At 37.9% G+C, this 15,612-nt stretch overlaps 3 protein-coding genes across 8 annotated transcripts in view; 2 read left to right on the top strand and 1 right to left on the bottom strand.

Moving 5' to 3' along the window:
- Positions 1-2,630: 2,630 nt before the first annotated feature.
- On the top strand, positions 2,631-4,100 carry LOC106748236 (prefoldin subunit 3). Its single transcript, XM_014626566.1, has 3 exons — positions 2,631-2,746; positions 3,305-3,842; positions 3,930-4,100. Exons 1-2 carry the CDS (start codon positions 2,663-2,665, stop codon positions 3,791-3,793), a joined length of 573 nt encoding a protein of 190 aa, XP_014482052.1. The 5' UTR covers positions 2,631-2,662; the 3' UTR covers positions 3,794-3,842; positions 3,930-4,100.
- Positions 4,101-4,197: 97 nt separating this feature from the next.
- On the bottom strand, positions 4,198-6,381 carry LOC106748235 (C-Myc-binding protein). 2 transcript variants are annotated; one of them, XM_014626565.1, is made up of 3 exons: positions 6,071-6,381; positions 5,435-5,556; positions 4,198-4,811 (listed from the first exon to the last, which is right to left on the bottom strand). In XM_014626565.1, the coding sequence occupies exons 1-3, from the start codon at positions 6,071-6,073 to the stop codon at positions 4,664-4,666; spliced, it is 273 nt and encodes a 90-aa protein (XP_014482051.1). In that variant the 5' UTR covers positions 6,074-6,381; the 3' UTR covers positions 4,198-4,663. The 2 variants fall into 2 exon arrangements, with proteins under 2 accessions (XP_014482051.1, XP_014482050.1); XM_014626564.1 differs by lacking the exon at positions 6,071-6,381 and adding an exon at positions 5,797-5,918.
- An 884-nt stretch (positions 6,382-7,265) lies between these two features.
- LOC106748232 (transmembrane protein C5orf28 homolog) overlaps positions 7,266-15,612 on the top strand; it is a 55,252-nt gene continuing 46,905 nt past the window's right edge. Inside the window, exons 1-3 of one of the 5 annotated variants that reach the window (XM_014626561.1) lie at positions 7,266-7,675; positions 7,947-8,121; positions 13,961-14,065. In XM_014626561.1, coding sequence (XP_014482047.1) covers positions 7,388-7,675; positions 7,947-8,121; positions 13,961-13,974 — 477 coding nt within the window. In that variant the 5' untranslated portion in view covers positions 7,266-7,387 and the 3' untranslated portion in view covers positions 13,975-14,065. Of the gene's footprint in view, positions 7,676-7,946; positions 9,356-12,479; positions 12,605-13,960; positions 14,421-15,612 lie in introns of those variants that run through there. The other 4 variants (XM_014626560.1, XM_014626562.1, XM_014626559.1 and 1 more) reach the window with 4 other exon arrangements.

Here is a 15,612-nt window from a genome sequence, read left to right as displayed (position 1 = left end):
CCTTTCTTCGCGCGCACGCGCGCGCTGTGACCCGTAAAAGCCATTCTTCCTCGAAAGTGAATATCTATCCGATCGGCACCAATATATTACCTCGAGCTTTCTTCTCCTTCGCAAAGGCGCCAAAAGCTAAAATCACGCACTGGAAATACATCGCGTCTCGAGCGCGTTGAGTTCTCGACTGCGATTGTATAATTTATATCGAATTATAATTAATATCGAATTATAATTATATATGAAATTAATATAATAATAATAAATTCGATCTTTTCTCTCGAAGAATGTGCACGCACATGCGTGCGTATGTGTCTATAATTATATTTATATATTTATGCTGACACAAAATAGGACGGAAAATGTCCAAATTAGAACTCGCACGGCCAATCGTTGCGATAAAGAGAAACCCCGGCGGGTTTGGCACGTCAAATTCCTACTTACATCTATATTAACGTCTTAATGTCTCGGTCACTGCTAAACCCCGCGGGACATGTGCGAATTCTTCGTCTGGATACGTCACGTAGCCGTCGTGATGCAGACAGAAATACTGCTATTTACACGGACAATAATGGAATGAAAATGTCGGGAGCGAATGATTACGGCTAATCTACCAAATTGCATACGTACGCGGCGGAGAAAGTTCCTCCGTGGAGGAAACGCGACGGGACTGCCGTGATAAGGATGTTAGATTTTTTATCGCGCGACACGCGCATACGATCGACCAACTAGGACGGATTAAGGATGTAACGTTTGTTGTAGGCGCATAGATCACGATGATGAGCCGTAACGAGTGTCGAGCGTGTCGAGCCTGTCGACGGGGTATGGTATACGACATAAATCGAGAGGAGCGATCCGAGCGCGCGCGCGCGCCCGCTCTCGCGAGCGCGAACGCTCGCGGCTGAGCGAGTTGGAGGTCGGAGGTGTATATTGGCCATTTCCGCAGGAAGCCCTAGGTAACCTGTAACCGCCATTGAGGTTCTAACTGAGCATACCACGGATCACTATCGTTTCATAACGCGCCCGCGCGCTCTGGATTCGCCAGTACGTGCGTCGCGCCCCCGAAACGCTAATTCGCCGATCTCCGTTCCCGATCCGCGCTTCTCTGACCTTTCCAAACAGCGATCAGTTGATCCTTCCTCCTCCTCATCCGACTGTGTCTCGTTTTTGCGAATGTATCTTTCAGGACGATAAAAATGGGAATTTTCACGCGATGTTCACCACTATGCACGACAAACGGAAGAGCGGTTTTAAACGACTGACACGATAAAATCAAATCCCCGTTGGCTATTTAGAATAAAATAAACTCGTATGTCAGACATATACATTATAATTTATAATACTCGTGTTTGATATAAAATTCTCTTTTTCCTTTGGAGATTTGGTTTAATAGAAAGCACAACAGAGTTATCGGTATACTAATAGCGAGAAGTTTGGCTACACAACGCGGTCTGAGCGACGGTCGACGTTTGTTTTGCATGCGAGGCAATTGTGGAATAAAAGGTTTCCAGGTAAGAGTGGTCTCTACGGAACTAACCCGGATCCACTCTGTTTTACGCGATTTATACCAATAATTCGGGTCTATTAGGCCAATAAAGTGTATCAAAGAGGAAGAATGCACCCTGAACGAATGATAAATGCGATGTCCGTTGAGCCATTCATGTGCAAACGGCTCGTGTAAGGTGCGAGTGGAGACATTATTTAGATCGAATAGTAAAGAAAAGCGGTTTTTCAGAAAGACGTGATTATTATTGTGCTGTAAATATCCCAGGTAGCACAGTTACTTTCATATATATTCTTTAAACATGATAATACGTTTATGAAACGTTACGTGCGTTTAAAGAACGTATATAAAACTACAATGTGTTATCTGATACATATATATACACACACGCATATTTGAATAATAATATTGTCAAATTAACACCGAATTACCAAAGAATTTTATCTTTTTTTAAACCGTGTTTCGCTCGAACACAAAAGTATATACAAAGTATATATAGCGAATGACGCAATGCGATACGGCATATCGTATCTTTTGATAAAATATATTTACATTTATTATTAATAGTTTTATATTTACGTGTGTTTTCCGGTGATTTATCTCGCAACTATATGCTACAAACTAGTATTGTGGCGCCGACAGCTCCACATCAATAGCTCGAACGAATCCGGCGAATCGATTAGTTCCAAAATCTCTATCAAAACGCCAACATTTTTATAAACATATAAATCGATATAAATCGAAATCTTAGGCCGGTATTATATTTAGATCTTTTATTCAGATCTTATATTTAAGACCATCTTTTAAGTTCAACTTTAGGTGCTTCGTAGCTAATAAAATGAACCGTAACTGCATCTGAAGATGAATCTTCAGATAGTCTTATATAAAAGATCCGATTATGAATCCCGACTTTAGAGTGATATAAAGTTATTTTTTACTGGACATTTCTCGTTCTAATATTAGTAGGCTAGTATTTCATTTGCAAGGCTATCAGAATAGCTATCGAATAATAATTTTTGGAAAACCAAAAACTTTCTTCGGTGATTTTATAAATTCCCTATGTGATGACCAATCGGCACGCTCAACGAACTGGTAGTGCGGCAAGTGATATACTAGCCGTAGAGTCTAGGTGCGCTGCGGTACTACAGAGTGTGCAAGAGATTCAAGATGGAAGACGGTGACAATAAAGTAGAAGTTGAGCTGGGTAAAGATAAAAAATCATATGCTGGCATACCAGAAGCCGATTTTGTAGTAAGTGTAACTTATTAACATATAATCTATACACCGGGTACGTTTTAAAAAGCGAAATTATTACGCAAATCAATAATTGACCCAATTTACTCCAACCGTGCTATAACGAACCTTCACATCTCTCGTTTGATATTTCTACACGTGCGATATAAAATACGTATCTCAATTTTAATAAGAAAATATCAGGAAGCGCGTTTTCTTATCTTTTGTCCCTTTTTAGTTAAAACTAGTCTTCACCACGCACACACGCGCGCGCACGCGACACACACACACACACATATATATATATGTATTGATCAGTCAAGATTTCAACCAATACTCAAACCTTATATGGTACTCAGAAAAAAGCATAATTCATTTTTTCAATTCTCTGCCTACAATTAGAAATATTTTATGATTTAATGGCTCTATGTATTACCATTTTATTATATCCGTCTTTATTATGTCATTCTGTACAATTATCTATTAAATGTTATTCTTTTTGTTTTATTAAAATGAAGATAATTTTGTTTTATTAAACTATAATCATTAATGTTAATGGATATTACATTATTTTAGGATGATGTGGAAGCTTTTATGGCAAAACCAGAAAATGAATCTGTCGATAAAGTACTCAGGAAGTTTGACGAAAATCATGGAAAGTATAAATTTATGGAGTATAATCTGGCCAATAAGAGAAGACGGTTGAAGGCACAGATACCAGATTTAGAAAGGTCCTTAGAAATGATTGAGAAGTTACAAATTGAGAAGAACAATAGTCATAATTTGGAAACGCAGTTTCTACTGTCTGAACAAGTTTATGCGAAAGCAATCATACCACCTACAGATAAAGTATGTTTATGGCTGGGTGCTAATGTGATGCTAGAATATACCTTAGATGATGCGCAAGAAATGCTGACCAAGAATATTGAAGCAGCAAAGAGGAATTTAGGATATGTAGAGCACGATCTGGACTTTGTTCGAGATCAATTTACCACCATGGAAGTAAACATGGCACGTATTTACAACTGGGAAGTGAAGCGCAGACAAGCAGCTAAACCAACATGAAGAAGTCATTCATTTTAATCTCACATGAAATTCGCCTAAAACCCAAGAGGTATTTCCCTCGATCAATTTAACCAAATATTGCACCGTATAATTCAATGTGATATATTAATTTTAATAACACTATTGCATATTTCAGGGTACTTACAATACATTAATAAAGTTTACAATACAAAAAAGCTTCTGGATATAAAACACCATTAAAATTGCTGTAATAAAAGACTTGGGAACTTATTTGATTATAAATTTGACACGTCGATAAAGTATTTATGTACATTGTTATTACAAATACATTTGAATTTCTAAACAGGCTTTTTGTAATTTTGAATATTAATGTTAAGTTTACAATACCTATTGTCCTTTATATGTTGATCTTATTTACATTTTATCTGCATGTATTGAATGTGTAAAAAGGAAATGTCTCGACGCTTAAGATACGAACATTATTAAATGTAATGATAAAGATACTTATTAAAAATATATCTAAATATTATAATAAACGTAAAAGAAGTATTTATTTGAACTTTGAGATCTCTACTCTGTACAAACAATACAGAAGTGTGTATTAAGTAGATCTTATACAATAAATTTCGCTTTACAGAACAATTTTCTAAGAAGACTAAGGACTAAAGCTTATCTCTTAAATGGAAAATGTGAATAAACAAATCTGTGTATATGTGTGTGTGAATATGTGTGTATGTGTGTATATAGTGAATGGAATGATTACACAAATGTTTGGTAATTTGTCTTATATTCTAACCTTCTTAAACGTTTTTCATTATAATAAGGCACATTGTCAGGCTGATTTTTTTTAAAAATCAGTATAGCTGAGACTAGCATGAACTATGGTTGATCATGTGACATCCATCTTGCTTACTCTGTTGTGGTTTCCTCTGTTTCATACTTTATCAATTTTGATTTTAATTCTGCGATTTTAGCTTTAGCTTCGTCCAATTCTTTCTTTAAAAGATCAACCTCTGAAGTATCTTCCATGATACCTCCTACATGTTTACGCACATATCTGTGATATAGATAAAAAATATAATTCACTTTTCTGATAATCAACACATTAAAAAATATGCAATTGGAAAACAACTGTTAATTCTCATCCATATGAAAGTATAAATAATTAACCCTTGTCGGTCGTAAGTCACCTCTCACATGACAACAATACTTTGTCGCTGCGGTCGTATGTCACGTAGGAGGTGACAAGTTCGCATGTTTACCGAAACCAGCTACAACCTAGTGAGAATCACGCATAAAAAGCTAGCGTCCGATAAGGGTTAAAATTGATTCGTTAAACATCTAATAACAAGATGGGTTTTCAGAACATCTCAAAATATTTTTTAATATTTTACTGCAATTACTTAAAGTCAGTTAGTAAAGTTTATTGTATTTTTTTCATCTATAAATAAACAGAGGAAAAAGTTTCATGTTATTATTTACTTCTTTTATATCTTTCGTACATTAATTAGATGAAAAATTAACAAAACAACACAGAATCAGATCTAACTTCAACTTTACTATTAAATAGTTAAGATAAAAATAATTCAAAGTGTGGTAATATTTTTTTTACAAATTGATAGTCTATATAATATTGAACAACTAGATTTTTTTTATTAATAATAAGAAAAGGATACTTACTCTAGAGCATCAGCAGGCTTTTCTGGCTCCTCGTAAAGCATTACCAGCACCTTTGTTAAGCCTTCCATGACACCGGATCTCTCTAAATATTTGCGAAACTCCTCACGTTTGATGTCAATTGGCTGTAAGCACAGATAAATATTTCATTATTTATTATTATAAGTAACTGTGAGAAACCAGTGTGACAGAATAAAACCGTACAAGATACAGAACCAGTTATGATACCATTCGCAAGACAAACAATTCTGTTATTATTCTTTCAATTTCTATTTTAGTTGCATAGAAAAAATTAGTAAAAAGCACTTTTGATCTTTGTTGAGGAACGGCGAAATACGATTGTACAAAAAGTTATCATCAATTACCCTTGACATTTCCGATAATTCTATCGTATCGAAGAAGCAAAATTCGCGTGTTCTCAACACTTTCATGAATCTGCCAGATAATAGATGTGTTAATCTTGACATATAACTAACATATAAATAAGCTACAATTTGGACAAAAAGACAATCGATTTCATAAACAAAACATCGACGCATAAACGATGTTCGATTCCATCTGCGTCGAAAGAAGCCACGAGTCGAACTGAGCTAGTTTCTAAAAATTGCACTTAAATCGATCAATTAATTAAATAATTACCATTTTGATCGTGTCTTGTCTATTCTTTCAGTCAGATTTGTCCTGAGTAAAAAGTTCTTCCAAGGTTTAAGTCGAGGAAGATTTTTCACAAAATAACGCTCACTTTTTATTTTCACGCTCTTAAATCGAAGCCAAATTCTAGAAATAAAAGATAACTATATGTATTGCACTTCTCGTGATGGTCCTTTCGTTTGATTTCCGAGGACGATGCCGTTTGCTCTACGTTCGAAAGAATCAATTTTGAGAAATTCCTCTCACTTCACCTGTTCAAGGATCTTACTGTGCGATCAGACAACTAATGGCAGCGTTCAGCAGAGAAAACAGCTTTGCAAACAGTTGTGTAAAATTCGTGAATCCGATTGGCGTATGCTCTGAATCTTGGTCGAATCTAAGAGCATACACCAATCAGATTCACAAATTTTATAACAGTGCAAAGCTGCTTTCTCCGCCGAACGTAGCCAATAGCAACATGGAATTGAAGGTTTCCCACAGCGATGTGGCCGTATGGCATACCAGCGCAATACGTGACGCAGTATCCAATGAGTGTATTGCTTTTCCAGAAGAGCTGCCCGCTCATTGGATATCGAGCTGTTTGCGAAAGTCATTAGGCTGGTATTACTTGCATTGTGTGACCAGTTTGTCGGATGTGCCAATTGGCGATCAGATCAAGAATTTCTAGGGTATCTAGAGAAACACTAGAGACCCTGGAAATTCTCTATCCAACAGCCAATCAGCATATTAGATAATGTTCGTTGTAATGTCGTATATCAATCTTAGGCCTGTTCTAAGTACAATACGTAGTTGATTTGTTCTTTATAGCTGCACTGCCGAACCAGTGCAATAAGTTAAAATGAAACAAGTAGATGTTTTCTCACTTCAATTTGTCGCACCAGTTCAGCAGTGCAGCAATAAAGAACAGACCACGTAGTCGCTGTCGAATATCGGAACACAGCCGACGGTCTAATGAGGAGAACTCGTCCACGAAAAATAAATTATCTCATATTATATATTGTAGTTTTATAATTAAATATTAAAATATTAAAAATATTAATAACATTATAGTTTTATGTTTCTCTATTTGCGGAGTAAAATTCGAATTAGCCGAGACGAAGCACTTCAATTTCAAATTCAAACGCCACTACTCGTCCCGCGCGTTACGCATCAGCTCATCTCACTGCGCGCGTACCAAGCATAGTCAAGATGGCGGAATATCGGTAGTAGCGTTTAATTTACAATCCACGGGCTTTAAAAACGATCGCGCAGTATCGGCACCGCGATCGTTATCACCGACAATTTCGGGGAGGAGAAGCTCGCGCGATGTTGTGCTGCGAACGTGAAGTTTGGTTACGCGCGTTTTTGACGTGCGCGATCGGCGCCTGCTCGATGCTGGGCGACCTCGGTCTCAAGTACGGCAAAAGCGCGCCGGAACGCGCGGTATTTGACAATGCAACGCACGCGACGGTGGGCGGTCTTACGTGGACGCTGATTGTCGTCCTGTCGCGAAAACCCATCATGCGCAGCCTGAATGCTATATTTTCTTGCTTCCTGCTAGCATCTTTCATCGATCTGGATCACTTCATCGCTGCGCACAGTTGGCATATTCATGTAAGTAACGAACGCGAGTTAGCTCCGCAGTATGGGGAAAATACTTTTTAAATTCGATAACGATATTCTGATTGAGAGATTAATATTGGGAGGGAAGTCAATAAGTAGTGTGAATAGCTGTGAAGAATTTTTCCGAGCAGTAATTTTTAAATATAGATTATGTGGGTACATACATGTATATTAGTACATGTGTGTATATATATATGTGTGTCCGAAACATTATATATATATATCATTTTTTTAAACTCTGATATTGCCATATTTCTTCTAGGATGCTACGCATTTGGACAAACGGCCATTCCTACATTGTACTACAGTACCTATCGTCCTGTGGATACTTTTTATCCTACTTTCCAGTATATTCCACTCTCCAGAGTTCCAGCAGGCTTCCTGGATAATGTTGGCTGCCTTCTTGAGTCATCATATACGAGATGGCACCAGAAGAGGTTTGTGGTTCTGTCCCTTTGGATCCACCCGTCCAATTCCTTACTACTTATACGTGAGTCTTAGCATGTCCCTTCCTTACCTATTATATTGGCTCTTGAGTCTGCATACTTTTACAGAGAAGAGTGACAGCAATGTTTCTCTCATTGATGTGTGATATTTATTTTCTAATTTATATATTATATACTGAATGTCCCCGATTGAGTGGACATCCAAAGTATCAATGTATAAACTATCAAGTCTTTGTTACATATCTTTGTTACATATCATTTTTTTAATTATATATGACTAAAAGTAACTGAAACAAGCTTTAAGGATGACACATCACAGTCAATATTTGACTTAATTAGTAAAAATAATCATGTTTTCAAGTTAATGTTGAAGTTTTTATAATGGAAGAATAAGTAATGAGAGTGGTTTTACACTGTTACTGAGTTATTGCGAATGAGTAGAAAAGTTCGAATAAAACTTCTACGCAAGCCCCACGTGCGTTTGTTTTCTACGTTTCCATATTTACGAGTCGATAGACAGCCTATTATTATGCAAAACGCCGACGATATTTCCCACAACTCAATAGCAATTCGATTTTGTAATCGATAATATACACCACATATTATCGTCTATAATGTCTGGCGTGTAAAGAATGTATCATAAAACTATTTAATTTCCAGATAAGATTTAAATAATAGTAATGATCGTAGTGTACGTATATTTTTCTCTTTAAGCTTATTTTAAGCGACACTTTTTTAAGACTACTGGGTAGTCGCTGTGACTGTCCTTGTTTAATGACGTCAGAAGCGAAAAAACGCAGGAATTTGTCAATTATTGCGTTATATATTCAAGTAACAGGATATACAAAATATTTGTGATCGATTCAGCACACTTGTAAAATTGTCCGAGTACTTTCCTTTTACTCGAGCAATCAATAAATAGTCGCAAAATTAACTTTACATACCTTCCTTTTTTCCCTACGTATCTTCCTTTTTAATCTACTTACTCGTAATTTTGTCAGTGTTAATTTTAGACTATTTACTAATTGTTCCAGTAAAAGGAAATTATTCGGACAATTTTACAAGTATGCTGAATCAATTACAAATGTCATTTTGTAGGTATATCTTTTTATTTAACCCGGGAATAGTCACCTGAGGTCATTTAGAATCTAATTAAAAGTCGCTATTATTAACAAAATATAGCATATTATCGATTGCTGTATTAAGTTATTATTATTTAAGGATATTATAAATATAGATTTACTTACTACTTTAGAAAAGAAAAGTGAGGAGAAACCAAAAAAATATCTAAGCACATCAAGTATTCGTTTACGTAAAAAGAAATCAAGTGATTATTCCCGAGTTAAAAGTATATCGCGAGAAATCTTGGCATGCGTTTTCTCTCTTCTGACGTCATTAAACAAGGACAGTCACAGCGACTACTCAGGAGCCTTAAATACTTAAGCGAAATGAATCAAAATAAGTAAAAGTACGTCGATATTCTATATCAATGCATATCAAATACACCAAGCCATATAAAGAATTTAACACGTTGCAGTATCATCGATTTACTTTCTCCCCTTTTCAACGATATTCCCTTAACAGTCAAATCTCCTTATAGACAGTAATTAGAGAAACGTTGCAGCGATGCATTTACAATATTGTTGCGCAACACCGACGACTCGTGGAAATCGCATTAGCGAGTTGTGGATGAAAATGTCGATGAACAAACTCGCGACCGAATTATTCGTCGCGACGTGACATCGCGCGAAGACGTATGTCTCGCAGGTGAGCGCGGAGGTGAGCCGCGCTATTGCAACGCAAGTGGTAGCACCTATCGTGTACACGCATCCCCGCGCCGCACACCGATGTGCTCTGGAGGGGTTTATCAGCGTCCAGCATTGCTTAGCTGGCACTGTTACATCGCTTTACTTTACCACGCTCTCGACGACGTCGCTTAGTACTCGTTTGACTAGCCGGCTTTTCCGCACCTGCTGCGAACGCACCGCCACTTTGTATCGTTAATCGCGCCGATAACGAAAAACTCCCGAATCTCCCTCCACTTCCCTCTCTCTCACTCACTCACTCGCTCACTCCATTCCCTCTCTTTCTCGGGACACCTCGATCACGATTTCCTCGATCATCATTCGTCGTGAATGAACGGATCGTCGTGAATTCCTCACGGGTCGAAGTCGACTCGTTTTTTTCACGTGGGAATGTCCGGTGAATAGAGCTGTTCATGAGGAGTGCTCGGGATACCTTGGAATCTACGATGCCATTGTGCTGCGAAAGATACGCGGACGATCGCGATAACGCGTTGATATCTTGATATCTCGAGCAAGATCGCGCGACATCTTACACGGACGGCTTGCTCGCGCGTGCGAGGTGTGTGTTCGCGGATTCTACTGCTCGATATATACTCACGATGGTAAGTACATAATAGTTTCTCCCACTTTCGGTGTTTACGTGTCTCTCTCGATCGGACGATCCTTGACCGAATTCGTGAATCGTGAATATAAGCGCCTGTACGGAGTCTAGCGCGCGCGGTGTGCTTTCCCTCTCGGAAAATCGGCGAAATCGCCAGTCGTGTCTCTGCCTCTGTGAACATTTGGAATTAACTCGAGTGTGGCCACGGCTTACTTTGTCGTGGCTCGTTTACGCGACATTCTTGAGGAAAGAATCACGCCTTCGACGCAGCCTCTACGGCAAAGCCGTGTGTTATTCGGCGTGTCTCTCTGACGTGAGTTTCCAACTTCAGTCTGGCTCCTGCCATGGAGTCTTGATGAGCATTTAATCTCGCGTTAATTTCGATCGATCGGAATGTTTTGCCATCGCGATGTACCTTACACCGGTGGGTGTTTACGGTGAGTAATTTACGCGGAGCTTAGCTTAAAACAAGTCCGACCGCGTATCGGGATCGGATGTACCTTTGCTCGAATCAGAATGCTCAAAGCCGCTGTATTATCTCGATTAGAGAGCGTCAATAATTCCATATCGGTGAGTAAATATTCCTTTAATGGACGGTAGGTGTATGATTCCGCAAGGAACAAGGGCGTACTTGTAGATTAATCTTCGGAGTTGCTTCGATAAGAACGGTATTTGAGAAGGGAAGTTCAAAGCTCGCTAAAAGGAACACGGACGTTTACGGTAGCGATCGCGTAATAGTTTTTTTTTCTTTTTTCACCTTGCTTCCTCGTTTCCTCTCCGAGAGAATTAGAGACGGAGGTGTTTGCAGATTTCAGTACATTACGGCGTTTGTAATCGATCGCGTCCGTTCGCAGACCTCATTATTAGAGATGCAGCTATGCGCATGCAAGGCCGGATGGTGCAAACGATCAATCGTGATAGATAGATATTCATGAGATAAATTCTTATTCTCACTGGAGAATCATTCGCGTTGTAAGTAGAGGGTGTGTGCGTTTCATTCTTGTCGCTGTAGCGACTGTGGATAACGTTGGACGTCGGAGTTGTGAGCGTACTTTTGCGAAATCCTTCGAGGAAACGGATATCGGTCGTGCGTAATACGTAGCGCGTTATAGGTGGATAAATAGGCGTAATTAACGGTGACTCGCATAGTTTTTGCTCTCGTAGTATCTCTCGAATGAGAAATATTCCGATTATTCCTAACACGTCGACTTAAGGAGATGCCATGCTTGAACATGCCATGCTGAAAACTTTACCGACCGAATACTGACTTTTTTTCTCTATAGTTAACATCTTATTGGTCGCATAGAATTGTAAATGCTTGTACACAGTGAAAGTATATATGTGAACGGATTAGAATATTAGCGTCCAGGCGAAAAAGATTAAAAATTTCAGCGACACATCTGGCTGTCGGTTAACGTAAACATCTTCCTGATAAACGGAAAAAAAATGTGCTCGATTCAAGCAAATGATTACTTTACTACTCCTCATTCCCAATTCAATCATTATGGTTTATATTTAATCGACGATCAACTCAACGCATTTGACTCATCGCAGTAGCGAATCAGTTGAATTGATTAATGCGATTGGCCAATTCCGTTGAATTAATCTTCGATTAGATTTAAACCATGATAGTGGAATCGGACATTGGCAAATTTTTACTTGGATTAAGTAAATATTTTATTTGGATAATTTTCCGTTAGATGTGATACTTAAAACAGAGCACAATCATCACATTCACATTTATATCGCGCTTTTGAGACCTGTATGTACGAAAAATAAAAAAAGAATAGCACGTATCAGTGTTTATGTAACATAACATTTTGAGGATAGCGTTATCGACGCTTATCAAGTTTATCATTAACTTTGGCATCCCCTTAACGCTTCTTTCTTCTTCGTTTTTTTTTTCTGTTTAAGAAACAGTGATTTCGTATTCTTCTTTCCAGGCGGCTGTCGATGAATTGACGCTATATTTTTACATTGCGTGCGGTGTCGCTGTCGGCGCGCTTATCTTTCTTTTCATTTTGGTGACCGTGCTATTCGTGAAAGTAAATCGATTAGCTCGGGACGGGTGAGTATCGCTTGTTCTTTGCTTGGCCGACGGTCCAAGTGGCGATCGAAGGCTTCGGTAGTGGTGGAATGCTCTAGTAAATATCGATTATATCGAATTGATTTCTCGCGGAGTGAGAACACGATGAATGATCGTTACGGACACGCAAATCGGTCGGAACGATTAAATTTACATTTAAACAATTCTCAAAGGATATTCCGCCTCGGTGAAAGCGCGCGTTCGACAGTCGAGAATACTCCGCGCGTCTCCGCACTCGCGTAACGCGTTTCAAAATTTCCGCAGCTAAATCGTACCGTAGCTAAATATATATTATTGCCCGATCGAAACGTCAGCAACGTATTTCACTGAGTTATCGCGTGTGAAATGTCGTATTTTAGAAGCCTCAACGTCGCGGAACTGTTTTCGTAAGATAAATGTTTTCTGGTAGTAAATAGCTCTTGTGTGTTCTCGCGTAATTTTGGCGTATCTTTCTAGTAAAACTACTTTGTTCCTTGGAAAAAAGATTATTCAGTTTTTGTGGCGGAATCTATTCGGTGAAACATGAGTGTTTTTGACGAAGAATCGATCAATATCAAATAATCGAGATATGATTTTCAGTATTGGTTGTTTAGTACAATTAAATATATTTAATTTCAATCATAATTGACCATAGATTGTTGTTATTTGTGAAAATCAACGCGTTAGATGCAACTGCTCGACATTTCGCTGTGAGTTCTGATTATCCGATTGTTTGGGCTTCGGCTACACCTGCAAAGGCGAAGGGATATCAAAAGGATGACTAAGATTTGAACATTGACCGGAATTTTCGTGCTTTTCTATCGTGAGAATGAGAACATACTTTCATTTGTGACTCATTTAGCCGACGACGGAATCGTTGATAGCGTATCTTTATTGCTCATGATGCGATCATTTAGCTTATCTCGTTCGAAAGAATGTAAAACATTGGACGACAAGAAGTCGCCTTGATTCTAGTCATAAGTAATTTCAAATTTCCGTATAAATCTGTAATCTGTAGCGATTTATTCGCTCGTCTGTCGATTTTTCCCTCGATCTCTCGTTTTCTCTCGTTCGTGCCAATTAGTTTTCCCGTAATCTTTCGAAGATATCTCCGCGCGGATTCTTTTTTTTTCGCTTTGTCACGAAACCTGGGAAAATCCGGATTCTTCTCGATTGGTTTTGATGTATCGTTTAGTGACTTCTTCGCTTATTAATAACGGCATGGTTTCAGTATCGTCTGCGATCCACGAATATCCACGAAACACACTTCCGCCTCCACCGAATCCCGTTCGCATTCTCTTTCCTCTCTTCAAGAGATACAAGATCGATCGCTGAGGTTGAAACTGAAAATTGATTTAGGTCCAATCAACTAAACAGGCAGACAAACATGATGGCGGACTTTTGTTACACCAATCCCACGATCGTGCCAGGAGAATTGCTGTCTCGCCGTGGCTTTTCTATGTACAGCGGGACCGATAATTTCGACGAGGAATTGGTCAGGAACAAGAATTCCATCCAATATGGGACTTACCACGAGGCTCGATCGAAATTCTAACTCATCGATCAAATTGACGCGTCTACACCCTGTAACAAGCGATCGAGTCACTGGCGCGTTTACTCATGCCAATTGATCAAACACTGATCAAATCGAATAGAGATTAGGTAATTTAACTTAAATCGTTATGATAATTGTTATTAGTGTTATTAAGTATATTTATCCCTTAACGTCTATAGGTTTTCGTTGTGTATTTATTACGAAATAATACCAAATGTGCGAGCTTAATTTTTCTTATTGAAAGACTAATGATCGAAGTCGTTTTTTTTTCTTTTTTTTTTTTTTATTAAAACTAGAATAACTGTATTAGAAGAAAAATCGATTTTGTCGCGATTCTGGCTCTCGTAAAAATAATTCTCGATATGCCGAAAATTTCCACGCCCGCGATACTTGGCTGCGACATACAAAGCGATTTGTAAAGAGTTAAAATTTAATTAAAGTCAAGGTGCGATTGTATAAAGTCAATTTTTAGTTGCGTTTATATTTTTATTCACGCGCAACATCTTCAAATATCGAAACGGAAATTAATAGTGAAGCACTGCGAAGAAAATCTCGTTGGCGACTTACGCATAAATACGATTATTTTTTTGGCCGAATGTCATTAATATTGTGTTTACAATTTTGATTACCTACTTACCTTATCGACCACTCGAATCGTCGATACGGCTACACGTTTACCGGGAAAGATTGTATAGATGTCACTGTATATACTTTTGCGTCGCAGCGAAATTACACACGGTGCTCCGAAGTTACAGCACTGTTTGCAAGACTGGAAAAGATTTAAGAGCCCCTCCGAAGAATCCTTTACGCATTTATTGTGCCTAATACCGACAGTATTTTTCAATGAATAAAAGATGAAATTAAACTCGGCCCGTTTAGTCTTCGATAGATTTGACACGCGATAATATTTTTATTCTCGCAGATTGATGTGACCAACATATAGATAATTATATAACATAATTATAATAATGTGCGATACCAAAGATAATCCCGCTTTAAGTCAATCGATGGCACATCTACTGAAAAATAACTAATTATTTATATCGCACGAGGAACATTGATGATCGACGCGTGGATTTTTATGAATTCAGTGTTTACGTTATTTATTATACGATAGCATAGAGATAATATAGAAATGCATGCTGAGAAATACTCCTAAAAGCGAATTGAATTTAATCAAGTCAATTGCCGACCAAAGGAATCACTCTACAAATTTTAACTTGTAACAGAATAACATGTATATGTGAATTATAAATTAAAATACAAATATAAAAAAATGTTTCATTTGCAGATATGTATATTCATAGGTACAGAGAGAAAGAGAATCACAATAAATAGTTGATTATTTTCCAGTACAAGCATCAAACACACATTACTTTTTTTATATTGAGTATCTTTCAGCAGTGATATTAATTTAAGCACATTTTATCCTATGCATTTGGTCTCATTAATTAAG

The sequence above is a fragment of the Dinoponera quadriceps genome, unplaced genomic scaffold (genome assembly GCF_001313825.1).
Source record: "Dinoponera quadriceps isolate SergipeBrazil2010 unplaced genomic scaffold, ASM131382v1 scaffold2600, whole genome shotgun sequence".
In the NCBI taxonomy this organism is placed as follows: Eukaryota; Metazoa; Arthropoda; class Insecta; order Hymenoptera; family Formicidae; genus Dinoponera; species Dinoponera quadriceps.
Note: the sequence above shows the minus strand (reverse complement) of the source record. Positions and strands in the feature narration are given on the sequence as shown.

Bases quoted from the DNA above. Each gene is read 5' to 3' on its own strand.
- LOC106748236 (XM_014626566.1), top strand. From the start codon at position 2,663: ATGGAAGACGGTGACAATAAAGTAGAAGTTGAGCTGGGTAAAGATAAA. The intron at 2,747-3,304 runs GTAAGTGTAACT...ACATTATTTTAG, and splicing joins TACCAGAAGCCGATTTTGTA to GATGATGTGGAAGCTTTTAT.
- LOC106748235 (XM_014626564.1), bottom strand. From the start codon at position 5,898: ATGTCAAGATTAACACATCTATTATCTGGCAGATTCATGAAAGTGTTG. The intron at 5,557-5,796 runs GTAATTGATGAT...CTGTGCTTACAG, and splicing joins AATTATCGGAAATGTCAAGG to CCAATTGACATCAAACGTGA. The intron at 4,812-5,434 runs GTAAGTATCCTT...TCTATATCACAG, and splicing joins AAGCCTGCTGATGCTCTAGA to ATATGTGCGTAAACATGTAG.